Source organism: Sinocyclocheilus anshuiensis, unplaced genomic scaffold, assembly GCF_001515605.1.
Source record: "Sinocyclocheilus anshuiensis isolate Anshui unplaced genomic scaffold, SAMN03320099.WGS_v1.1 scaffold964, whole genome shotgun sequence".
Classification (NCBI taxonomy): domain Eukaryota; kingdom Metazoa; phylum Chordata; class Actinopteri; order Cypriniformes; family Cyprinidae; genus Sinocyclocheilus; species Sinocyclocheilus anshuiensis.
The window spans coordinates 538,957-551,866 of record NW_015552666.1 but is presented as its reverse complement, the minus strand read 5'-3'; the positions used below and the strand labels follow the sequence as shown (position 1 = coordinate 551,866).

At 35.6% G+C, this 12,910-nt stretch overlaps 1 protein-coding gene across 1 annotated transcript; it reads left to right on the top strand.

Annotated features, from left to right (window-relative positions):
• The first annotated feature begins 518 nt into the window (after nucleotides 1-518).
• LOC107667391 (integrin beta-7-like) lies at nucleotides 519-11,806 on the top strand. Its single transcript, XM_016459057.1, has 16 exons — nucleotides 519-574; nucleotides 3,032-3,095; nucleotides 3,198-3,277; nucleotides 4,490-4,688; nucleotides 4,940-5,110; nucleotides 5,260-5,501; nucleotides 5,632-5,787; nucleotides 5,930-6,025; nucleotides 6,518-6,607; nucleotides 8,749-8,889; nucleotides 8,991-9,181; nucleotides 9,857-10,083; nucleotides 10,186-10,393; nucleotides 10,991-11,181; nucleotides 11,309-11,469; nucleotides 11,652-11,806. Exons 1-16 carry the CDS (start codon nucleotides 572-574, stop codon nucleotides 11,751-11,753), a joined length of 2,322 nt encoding a protein of 773 aa, XP_016314543.1. The 5' UTR covers nucleotides 519-571; the 3' UTR covers nucleotides 11,754-11,806.
• Nucleotides 11,807-12,910: the final 1,104 nt, after the last annotated feature.

The following is a 12,910-nucleotide window of genomic DNA, read 5'->3' as shown; positions in this document are numbered from 1 at the left end:
AATCTAGTATAAATGCTGTCGAGTCAATGCTAAAAATGTTCATCATAATGTTAAATAATAAATACTCACTTCTTATCAAATGCTATAGCTTCAGGTGAGCAAATACTATTCTCATCTTATTTGAATATTTTTAAGCGTGTTGCATTTGGCTTGAGGGGAAAGTTACAAAATGAAGACACGCACAGACAGACAAAAATCTAGACGGGAAGAGGAAGAGGTTTAGTAAAGTGACCACATTATTCCTGTATCGCTTGCGCGCTGCCTCTGTGATGTGATCAATATGCTGTGTCTCAAATCCTAGTGCGCTGCCTATTTAGACAGCACGTTTAAACATCATAGGCGCGCAATTTTGGGGGGGGGGAATCACATACACGTGCAATATTTTTGGCATCATAGCCGCAATACTTGCCCTAATATGTTGCACCTGTCTGTAACGACCAAAACTGCTGTCTAGGTAGTAAGCTCACTTCAAGTATTGAGACAGCCATAGACACGCCGATGAGAATGATGCTGACGCCTCCAGTGACCGTTTGAGTTCGCTTGCACACGCTCCGCACGACATCTCCCTTTTATGGTAAGAGACTCGATTCAAATTATTAAAAAACGATCAATTTCGATGTGTTGAATTTGAACTAAATATAAACGGTTAGGTTTTGTTAATACTTGGCAGCTTTAGCTTCTAACCGTTTGTGAAGTACATTTTTAATTTGCAGAAAAGCTAATTTCTGTGGTGCTGTTAGGCTGAAACTTGTGGTGATGACTAAAATTGAATTACTGCTTGGGTGTACAACTTTCTTTTAAAGAAAGAAAATAAAGTAATAAATGAAGTAAAACAAATAAATAGCATAGGCTATTGTTAGCCAATAAATAAGTAGAAAATTAATTAAATACATAGCCATAGTTAACATGAAATTTGGCCTTTTCAGTTTTTCAAAGGGTTAAAAACTTAGTAATGACATATTAGGCTAACTCTACCATATAATAATATGAAAATACTGTGTGTGTGCACGATTAACTTAATATGCAATTTCCTATAGGGTACCTAGACATTGATATTGTTTTTGCCTAATCGATTAGTCATAGTGCCATCATACAGTAGACGGTATATTATGTTTATTAAAAGTGGATAGGGCTTTTTTTCCCCTTCTAACCTGTACCCCAAAACAGTTTTTCTAATTAGAAAAACAACAAAATACATACGAACTCGCATATTGTTAAAACTTACTGCCAAACTTCTCTTTCTATGTTTAATTAAGGATGTATTAGGTTATTGTAACAAACTTTATTCTAGCATTTCTGATTTCTTTATTATTTTACATACTACATACCAGTGTTGGGGAAAGTTACTTAATGCATTACAATATTGCGTTACTTCCTAAAAAAGTAACTAATTATGGTACTTAGTTACTTTTTATTGAAAGTAATGCTTTACGTTACTTTTGCGTTACTTTTTAAGTCTGGGCTGGGCTTGCTTGTTTGCTTTTAATATAAAAAGTTCTATTTTTGGCAAATATAAAAGCCTATTCACAGCAAAAGCCTCAGGCTGAAGGAAATGCAAATTCACGTCTGTACAGTAGAACACAGAAGAAGAAAGTTCAACACTCTTCAGCAATAAAAAAAGAAGAAGAAATATTAGTTTATCTTGTGTAATTTTTGCTTATTAGTATGGTTGAATTGGATCACTGAAGGTCAGCAGCAAATAAATGGGATTAAATACATAAAGGATATTTGTATTATTTAACATATTTAATTATTGCAGCTTTGAGTCATATTCTGAGTTGCTTTTAACTGTTTTTATTAATTTTGAGGAAAACTAAATCTGATTTTTTTTTTGTGAGTGAGTGAGATGAATTAATGCATGTTCGCATTTATTCTAGAAGTAAAGTAACATCTTACTCCCGATTTCTCGCAACAAGGGGACAGGAGAGCTTTCAATCAATAAATGGGGAAAAAAGTAACTGGCGTTATTTATTTGAAAAAGTAACTCAGATATCTTCTTGTAAATTAAAAAGTAATGCGTTATTTTACTAGTTACTTGAAAAAAGTAATCTGATTACGTAACTTGCGTTACTTGTAATGCGTTACCCCCAACACTGCTACATACTGCTTGCTTTACTAAATTATAAAATGAGACACCATCAGGTGCAGTAACTCTTACAGTCTGTTTGTTCTCTGAATGTTTCCGTTGCTGAAACGGGGCCAACCCACACCTAAAAATGTGAGAATGTTCTTTTCACTCGCTATTTGAAATCGAACAGCGGTTGCACCTCTCTTACTTTGTGAGTCCTACTTAGTGAGAATGCAAGAATGTGTGTTGTCACCCTTGCATTTATTGTCTCTCACCCGGTCTATGACTCTGTGCTTGTTAAATAGTGAACGACAATTACCAAAGAGGAAGGGTGACATTCTGTGGTTTTGTATTTTGTCTGTCTGCCGCCTTACTTTCAGATGGATTGCAAACTTCCATCTTGTAACGCCTGACTCAGGTGTCTGGTGTTGAGTATGTTCTCATGCATAAGAAGAACAGTATGCAGTCTGGTGGAAGTGCAGTGGTGCTTTTATATATATTTCCTCTTTATTTCTTGTGCCTGTTATATGGTGTAGTTTGTCACGCAAGTGTAGAAATTCTGTTTGTTTGTTTTTGGTAACAAAAGAGCTATTGTAAAATATAAAATGAGAACATCAGATCAGAAGTATTAAAAATAAGGCTCAATGTGATTTGTTTCTGGTCCCAGAGAACATGACAGTTTAAAAAATGTACTGATAGACAAACATAATTTGTGTAAAAAGAAACAGTGAAAGAAGTTTGTTTTGATTAAAAGTCATGTAAATATGAAAACATAAGTGTTTAATAAGAACTTTTTTTTGTGCTTTTACTAAATGGATGGTATCATGGAAATACAATATTAGTGCAGGTATATTTCATATTAGAAATGCTTTAGAAATTAGGAAATGTTAATCAAATGAGCTCAAAATGAAGCTTTTGTCATTGTAACCTCTGAAGTATAATAAAAATCTCTTTTCTCTGCAGATGAAGGCTGTTTTGATAGCTTTGCCGGTTCTCTTTTACTGTTTGGAACAGAGGTTTATACTTGGTAATGCACTTGGTCTCTTTAATCACATCCATGCCTTTTTAAAAAGTAAAACCAGTCTTTGATGCCTTTTTATTTGAAATGATCTGTATATGTGCATTTTAGGGCAGGAACCACTTTGCCAATCTCACTCTTCGTGTTCTGAATGTATAAGGAGTCCTGGATGTGCGTGGTGCACACAGACGGTAAGTACAGTCAATTAATCAATTTGTAGTTTAATTGAACCTGCTGCAAGAATCAGTTTCCCGTGATCAGGAAAGAGAAGATGTCAGTCTTTGTCAGCCTGAGAGAACTGAGAAAAGAGAATGCTGAGAAACAAAGCAACCATTATACATTTAACCCTGACAAATTTTTTAAGGTTGCTCTTTGCAATGCGTGCCCTTTTCCTGCTGTAGTACCTGTGGCTGAGCATGTTTTTCTTTGCATGCAAATCAATCAGCTGCTTCTTCAGCAATTCATGCTCATACATTTTATCACTTTCCTCACTTGGTGACCTTAATGGCATAGTCTGTTTCCTAAACTAAGCAATGTAGGCAGTGTTACAACACTATATGCAGTCTATTGTAGATTATCTGTTGTGAACGTGTCGCCTACTATTTCCTGCTTTTTAATGTTTAAAATAGAGTACGCTCAAAGTACTTTTAGTTAATTTCGGAAGACTTCAGAAGAAAATGGATTGTTAAACATTGTTTGCAATTAGGCTACCGTGTATTATATACATTTACTATTTGTGTATTTTTAAAATCAATATATCAATAAAACAATCAAATAGACAATTATCACATTTCTAAACATGGATAAATGGGGGAAAAAATAATCAGCAATTTGATAATAATAATAATAATAAATATCAATTATTACATTTTAACAAAAATTACGCCTCCCTCCTAAATTGTAAAAGTAAAAACAGTTGTGAGCTTAAATCATTATTTCTACCTAATTTGACCCTTAATATGACTTGGTGTAGGTTGATTCAGTTAATAAGTACTATTATAATATTTGAAGTATTTTCACTTGAAGAAGTTAATTTAGATGTTACCATATGAAGTTACAAAATAAAGAAAAAAGACAAGAAATGTGCATGACAAATTAAAAATGCAATTGGGAATCACTTTGTAAACTATAAAAAATACATTTCTTTGAAGCTGTAAATAAAAGCTTATTCAAAAGGTTATTGGAGTACGTTTTACAACAAAATGGCATTTCAGTTTTTCTACTTCAAAATTTTATGTTTAATTCAGTGTTTACTTGCCATTTCTTTGATTATGAAATTTACTAGCAATATATGTGTGAATTTTTTTCTACACCAATTTTTTTCAGAGTAGTCATAATAATAATATTATTATATTTATTTATTAAATGATTGTGCTTGTAATGCAAATTTCCTTGTAATGCAGGACTTCCTAACATCAGGTGAGTCAAATGAACGACGATGTGATTCTCCCGAGGCTCTGAAGGCCAGGAAATGTAAAGAGGATCATGTGATCAATCCTGGAAAACATCCCTTGACCTATGTGAAGAACAGTGACCTCAGCAGCGATCGTGAAAATGTGGTCCAACTCAAACCTCAGAATATCAACATCACACTCAGAGTTGGTGAGATTAAGACTTCGGCTCAGACACACAACAGCATGCAGCAACATATTGGAATATAAACTTAAAACCATTTGCAGAGCATTTACACTTTAGTGTAATTATACGCTTTAGAATGCAGATGTATTATTATACAGCAAAGATGTACAGTCATATGTATCTTACACATAAAAATAATACAAATATATAAAAAAACAACCGTGCTTCTGCAGTCTTTAAATCGTTTCTTCTGATTGTTCCTTTTAAATGTGCAGGAGTTCCACATGAATTCACAGTTGAGTTTAAGAGGGCTAAGGGTTACCCTATAGATCTGTACTACCTGATGGATCTGAGCTATTCCATGAAAGATGATCTGGAACAAATTAAAACCCTGGGGCAGAAAATCCTAAAGAAGCTGAGAGCCATCACAGACACTGTCCGGATCGGTGAGACAATATGCTAACTTGAAATACTAACATAAAAATATAAAAAGATATAAAATTTAAATAAAATGAAAATAGAACTATTTGAACTGCAATTGTAAAGAATTAGAGCTCTATTGTCATTCATCCGAAGCCTTTCCTCCTTCTTTCAGGTTTCGGGTCTTTTGTTGATAAGGAGATGTTGCCGTATGTCAGTCAGGTGAAGGCAAGACGTCAGAACCCCTGCCCCAATCGCATAGATACCTGCCAACCAGCTTTCAGTTTTAAGAATGTCCTGCCCCTGACTTACGATGCCAGGGAGTTTGAACGAGAAGTTAGCAAACAGAATATCTCTGGCAACCTGGACGCTCCTGAGGCTGGTCTGGATGCCATTATGCAGGCTGCGGTCTGTAAGGTGAAAACTACATGTTAACGCTGTGTAGTATATGGTGCATGTAAAGAATCAGATTCGAACTGATAATTTCAGCCACAACTCACCATAGTAGCTACATAAAAAAGGCTTATTTTTCCATTCCTCCCCACAGGATAAGATCAGATGGGGTGATGTGACACGGATTCTGGTTTACACATCTGATGATACTTTCCACATGGCAGGAGATGGACGACTAGGTGGTGTCTTTCAGCCACATAATGGACAGTGTCATCTCAGTGATCAAGGTTCCTATAATGGAAGAGCCTATGTGAGTATTGCACATTTAATGATGAACATTCTTTGTGTTTTCTGTTGTAGATGGATGCCTTAAAAAAACATTTACTTTAAGAGCAGTTTAAGTGGTATAGTTTGTATGTGAAGACATAAAATCATTTTAATTTGTCCTACAGGATTACCCATCAGTGGGCCATGTATCTAGGGTTCTGCAGGATAACAATATTCAGCTCATATTTGCTGTGACTGAGGACATCTATCCAACATATAAGGTGTGTGGGAATTTTGTTTGGGATCAGTATTTTAAATTTTTAAAGAAATAACACTTTTATTCAGCAGGAATGCATTAAATTGATTAAAAGTGACAGTAAACACTTATAAATTATTGCAAATTTCATTTGATCATGCGATCATGTGATCAAATAAATATGCACTCTCAGAAAAAAAGGTACAAAAGCTGTCACTGGGGAAGTACCTACGCATTTGTACCTGAAGAGTCCATATTGGTACCTTAAAGGTATAAAATTGTACAGTAAAGTGACAGCTTTTGTGCTTTTGTTTCTGAGTGTACCTTTGGTGAGCATAAGAGTCTTCTTTCAAAAACAAAAAAAATCTTATCAACCCCAAAACTTTGAACGGTATTGTATATACATTTAGATAGTAAATATATTTAATAATAATAATTTAAGTGAATTTTTAAATTATAATTAATCTCTCTCTTTTCCATCATTCACACACACACACACACACACACACACACACAGGCATTGAGTGCATTGATTCCTCAGTCAGTGGTTGGTGTATTAAAGAATGACTCCAGTAATGTTGTGGATCTCATCTCTGATGCCTATGGGGTGAGTGTTTTCGTAATTTAAATGTTGACCCTATTTAGTGATGTTGGCTTGTGCACTGGCTCTACTTCCCATTTGAAATAACAGTAATAACAAGTGGCTGCTAGAAGAAAACAGTCAGTGTTTCCCCGCAACCTTGTTTTCCACTTCTGCTTAAATGGTTAAATCATTTACTAAATGAACTGAAACTGTGTTTATGTATTACATGACCTACAGCGAGTATAGAAAAGAATAACCGCCCCCCCCCTTTCACATTTTGTTGCTTTGCTGCCTGAAATGAAGACAGACTCAGTTTTTGTTTTATCCAGCTTTATTTACTCAATGTAACTTGTAACATCCAAGTGAAAGATATAACACCAACATGTCGTGTCAAAAATTAAAAAAAAAAAAATACCATCACTGAGTTGGAAAAAGCATCACCACCTTATGTCAGTATTTTGTTGAACAACCTTTTGTTTTATTTACAGCCTTTAGTCTGTTAGGATTTGTCTCTACTAACTTTGCACTTGCAGAACTGCTAAAGTTCAGTTAAATTTGATGGTGAGTGTTTGTGGACTGCAGTCTTCAAGTCATTCCACAGATTTTCAATGGGGTTTAAGTTTAGGCTTTGACTAGGTCATGCAAGGACATTCACATTTTTCTCCTTCAACCACTGTGTGGTCAGTTTTGCTGTGTGCTTTGGGTTGTTGTCATGTTGAAAGGTAAACCTTCTTCCCATTGACAACTTTCTGGCAGAGGGCAGCAGATTTTCCTCAAGAATTTGATGGTATTTTGTCCGGTCCAATTTTCCTTCAATCCTGACAAGTGCTCCCTGCTGCAGAGAAACACCCCATAACAGGATATTACCACCTCCATGCTTTACTGTAGAAGTGCTGTTATTTGGATGGTGAGCTGTATTAGATTTCTGCCAGACAAATCGTTTGGTGTTGAGGCCAAAATAAAATTTTAGTCTCATCTGCCTCAGAATCTTCAAGATGCGTTTTGGCAAAGCTCAGGCTGACTGCATGTGGCCTTTTTTGAGGAGTGGCTTTTTTCTGGCAACTTGCAACCCTCCCATACAAGTCACATTTGTGGAGAATTTGTGATATTGTTGTCACATGCACACAATGACCACTCTTTGTCATAAATTCCTGCAACTGCTTCAGAGTTGCTGTAGGACTCTTGGTCAGTAGCCCCTCACTGCAGAACACAAGATCCAGGGGGAGTGGCTGGATCCACATCTAGGGGCTGGAGACGGGTAGGTTTAGGTATATGTAAGGTGGGAGGAGTTGGATCTGGATCCAACCTCGCCCCCTGGATCTTATGTTATGCAGTGAGGACCATCTCTTCTTGGTCGCCTCTCTGAGTAGTTTCCTCCTGGCTCTTTGTCTGCTTCAGTTGCACTACCAAGGATTAATATTCTCCAGGAAAGCTCTGTTCGTGTTGAGCTAATCAAAATGACCACAGCTGATCACAGCTGAAAGTCAAATGGCTTTATGTGCTATTGAGGTGATTAGCTACTCCTGATTGAGTTTACAAGTCATTTTTAGGAGGGGGGTGATCCTTTATCCAACTCAGTGATTCTGTTTTTTTTTTCTTTTTTTCTGTCATGTTGTTGTCATATCTTTAACATGGATGTTATAAGTTGAACTGAGTAAATACAGCTGGATAAAACAAAAACTGTCCATCTTCATTTCAAGCTGCAAAGCAACAAAATGTGATTATTTTAAAGGGGGGTGATTCTTTCTATACCCACTGTATATACCAAATAAATAATTACCATAAATTAAATTATTAAAGTTTAAATAATCTTATTGTGATCATATGAGAGACAATAAACTAGCACAGTGTAAGAAATTGCTTGCCAGGAGGATATAATCAATTATATAGTTTAGTGATCATTATGCAAAAATATTGGACCACAAAATGAATAATTTGACCATTTAGAATCAAGTATTCCAGAAAGCCACATGATATTTATTTATTTATTTGTTTCTTTTTGCCAACTTATTTAAAAACTTTATTACATATGGCAAATTTTAAGGATTAAATTAGGGTTCAAATTATACACTTTTGCCATAGACCTTTATGTTTTTGCTTTAATAATTAATTTATCACTGTATAATGTTATACATATACTGAAAATACATCTTTATGTGGGCCAGAATTTGTCGTCCACGCTGGTGTTAGAGCAGGAGGGAGCTCCAAAAGAATTGGATGTGTCCTACGGGTCTTCATGTAAGGGGAATCAGGCAGATATTAAATGGAAGGAGAAAGGAGAGTGTCAAGGTATCAAGCATGAGAAGGTAAGCACCACCTTCAGTGGTTTCATCTGAATTATCAGCAACCAGGAAACATTTGTTGGTGTATCTCATATCTCATTTTTTTTGATTCATTGATTTTATAGATTACTTTCAAAGTACGTTTGAATGCGTCTGCATGTCTGAAGGAGCCGCAGACATTTCGGATCAAAATGCAAGGTATCAGTGAGGAGGTGAAGATCACAGTGGATACGGAGTGTCACTGTGACTGTGGTGTTCCAGAGAAGGCTTCCAAACACTGTAACAGTTCAGGAATTCTCTCATGCGGCATGTGCAGGTACATCCCCCTAGCGTCTCAGCAGGGAACTACATCAGCTGACAGACTCTAGGAAGATACCCTGATTAGAGGGTCTTTGAATTTGAAAATACATTGATATAAATGTAAATGTACCCGAGTTAGCTGAAATGCTATTTTTATCAACAATATTTATACTACCAAGCTGCAAAAAAGACAGAAAAGCACAATGAATCTAATTTGCTATTACAGTAATCATTAGGTCTTAAAATCCAGTCACATTTCCAGTCACACTTGTCACATATATGTCTTGATCAGTCACATGACACAGGAGAAGCAATGGGATTTGGTGTCAGATATTTCAAACATGAAATTTTCAAGTACTAGCAACTTGACGTTTAGTGTGATACTCACAAAAAGCTTCAAAAGACTACTTTTATGATACTTCTGTGGTGTTTTTTGTAGGTTGGGCAGTATAAATCAACTTTTGTGTTTCACAAGAAAGAAAATATGGGTCCGGAATGACATGGGATGTGATCACCATGTTGATTTTTTAAATGAATGATATGTGATGTGATCACCATGTAGATTTATTTAAAAAGCTCTTTTAAATAACACCTTATTTGATTTAACAGCTTTAAATATTGACATATAATACTGTGTCTTATCAGTTTACAATTTTTAACTTATAAACTGTGTGTGTATTGCGTGTGTTAGCTGTGATGAAGGGTATTTGGGTCAGCGCTGTGAGTGTGTGCAACAGAGTGATGCGGACTCTATTGCCAACATGCTGGCATCCTGTCGGCCTGACAACAGCTCGCTGGTTTGCAGTGGACACGGCACCTGTGAGTGCGGCAAGTGTGTGTGTCAAGGCCAGTTCAGTGGGAAATTCTGCGAATGGGATGACAATAGTTGTGAATACCATAATGGCTTTCTCTGTAATGGTAAGTACAGTGGATTGGCACAAAAATGTAGCTATTTCTTTCTTTCTTTTTTGAGTTTTAGATTCAAAACTCAATATCTACTCCTCTGTATGTTTGTCATAGGTAAAGGCAGATGTATGTGTGGAAAATGTATCTGTTCTAATAACTACACGGGGTCTTCATGCGAGTGCTCGCCTAGCCAAGACAAGTGTATCAATGACAAACGGCTTTGCAGCGGTCAAGGCAAATGCACTTGCAACCATTGTCAGTGTAACCCAGGCTTCAAGGGAGAGCACTGCTCTGCATTCATTAATGATTGCATGCTGTTGAAGTGAGTATCTGTCTCTTCCTGTGATCTGATATGTGTTTCAAGATTATTTTTAGTGAGGTGTGCTGTGCATTTGTGTGTGGGTTTTTTTCTTCTTGAAACCACAATTTTAGTTTTCTCTTCCTGGTTTATTTTTCTATTGTTCATATGCTTTATAATGATAATAGTGCTGGGTAGCAAGACTTTTGAATTGTGAATCATTGTGAGGCTTATTCCAGCTACCTAATTTACGAAACAAAAAAAAAAGTATATAGTTCATTTCAGCTAGTAGCCAAGGCAACATTTTTCATTTTTATTTAGTTAAACTTGATGTGTTAAAATAACTAAAAGTAATACTGAAATCAAAACGAATAAAAACTTAATAGATATATTAAAAAAACAGAAAATATAAAACAAAAAAATAATGTAAAATATTACTAAAAACTATAATAGTAACTCAATTATACTTAAATAACACTGCTAGCAACACCAAGGTCATGGGTTCGATTCCCATGGAATGCATGAACTGATAAAACACCTTGAATGCAATGTACTACAAATGCAAATTCACTTTGGATAAAAGTGTTTGACAAATGTGTCTTTGTGTTAATGTGTTTATAGGGACTGTGTGGCTTGTCACGAGGTAGTTGGTACTCCTGATACCAATGTCTGTGCTATAAGATGTTTGAATGCTACAGTATCTCATCTTGAAGGAACTCATGAGCTGCATTGCACATATCAAGACACCATTTCGTACGAAGTGAAACTTGGTGATGATGGCAAAATTGTACTTCAGTATGCAGACCTGCCTCGTAAGTATTAAAATCTAATTTAATTTCATTTGACAAGACCGTAAAATAAGCACACTCTTGAACTCATATATGACACAGAATGGATGTAACTGTGAATGTTAAATGTTTGTTCTTTTTGTCTCTGTAGGTTCTGTTGATAAGACGACACTTATAATTGGCATCTCTGTGTCAGGCATAATTTTAATTGGCATTATAATAATCATTATTTACCGTTGCCTACTGGAACTGTATGACATTAGAGAGTACCAGAACTTTGTCAAAGCACAGAAACAGACTGAATGGAAAGAGGTGACGTACATGCAAAGACATTCTGTGTTATTAACCACTTCAACAGATTTAGTTTTGTAGGCTTTAAATGTAGAGCTATTTATAACCTGTGTAGACAACATATTGTTTAAGTGTTTCAGTGTGATATTAAAGAATTCACAGACTGACCATGTAACAATCAAATGTTTCTTTGTTCTGTACAGGTCCAGAACCCTCTTTTCAAAGGTGCCACGACAACGGTGTATAATCCTTTGCATATGAAACACGATGAAAACGAAAAGGAACATTCTGAGCAGATTATTTAAAGGGGTGGTTGATCAGCTTTTTTCGAAGGCTTGATTGTGTTTATGGGGTGCAGTGGGACATGTGCTCATTATTTTCACATATTTTACCTTTATTCTACACCGCTGTTTCCGTTCTCGTCAAAACGGTCTGTTGAGTTCCTGGTTCTATGAAGCCCCTCCCTCAGAAATACGCAGTCGGGCTCAGATTGGTTAGCTGGCCCAGTGTGTTGTGATTCCTAATGCACTTTGTCCGGAAATGTCATGCCCCCTTACCATTAGGGGTAGTTGCATGTTCCCGGGGACAGGATTTATGTAAACATCGGGGTTAGTGATGTCACAAACCCGGGAAGAAGCTCGTTGTAGTCCTTAAACAGCAAATTTTTAAAAAGAAAATATCTCCCTTTGTGTTGAACTTTGAGTGTTGTAACTTTGACATTGTTTATGCTCTAACAGCAACATTACACAACTAAAGTTAAAAAAGTGAAATCATAATCAACCACCCCTTTAATTTAAAGAGGGAGAGGATCTCTGGGAGTTTGCTCTTGTAATATCTTGTTTTTGTTTTTTTTAATGTACATCTTACATTTTAAGCTAGCAATAAAAACATTTAAATACAGCATTGCATGATTGTTGTAAATATTGTGATGTATTTTATGCATATTAATATATATGCTCAACACGAAGCCTTTTTTCACCTATAGGCCTAAATAAATAGAGCTTTTCTGTTTGATAAACTGAACAACTCTACCTAAGACAATTAGCATTTTCAGGCCATGGGTTTCTAAAGAATGTCATTTTTTGAGTAAAATAAAATGTTTAACATTATTTGATGTTTGTGAATTTTGAAGCAGATGCATTGCTAAATAAAAAACACAATGATGTGTTTTTGCAGCTTCACAGCTTACATTCTTTTTTTAAAACAGTGACTTCAAGTTATGTCTGAAGTATGACCTGAACAGCTTTATTCCATAATAGTGTAATTGTTTTACTTCAATAATAAAAAATTGTTTTATGTATTCTTTTATCTGTTAATTTCAGTTCAATTAGCAGGTCACATTCTAATGTCCGTTTCTATTTCTGAATGACTGTTACTTAAATGTGTCACATGGTCACAACTAAGGAAAGCATAAAAATTCTAAAAACTACAGTACCCATGGTAAATTATTTCCACTTCCGGG

Coding starts and splice junctions, on each gene's coding strand:
- LOC107667391 (XM_016459057.1), top strand. Junction 8,890..8,990: donor AAGGTATCAAGCATGAGAAG/GTAAGCACCACC, acceptor TTGATTTTATAG/ATTACTTTCAAAGTACGTTT. Junction 10,084..10,185: donor TAATGGCTTTCTCTGTAATG/GTAAGTACAGTG, acceptor TGTTTGTCATAG/GTAAAGGCAGATGTATGTGT.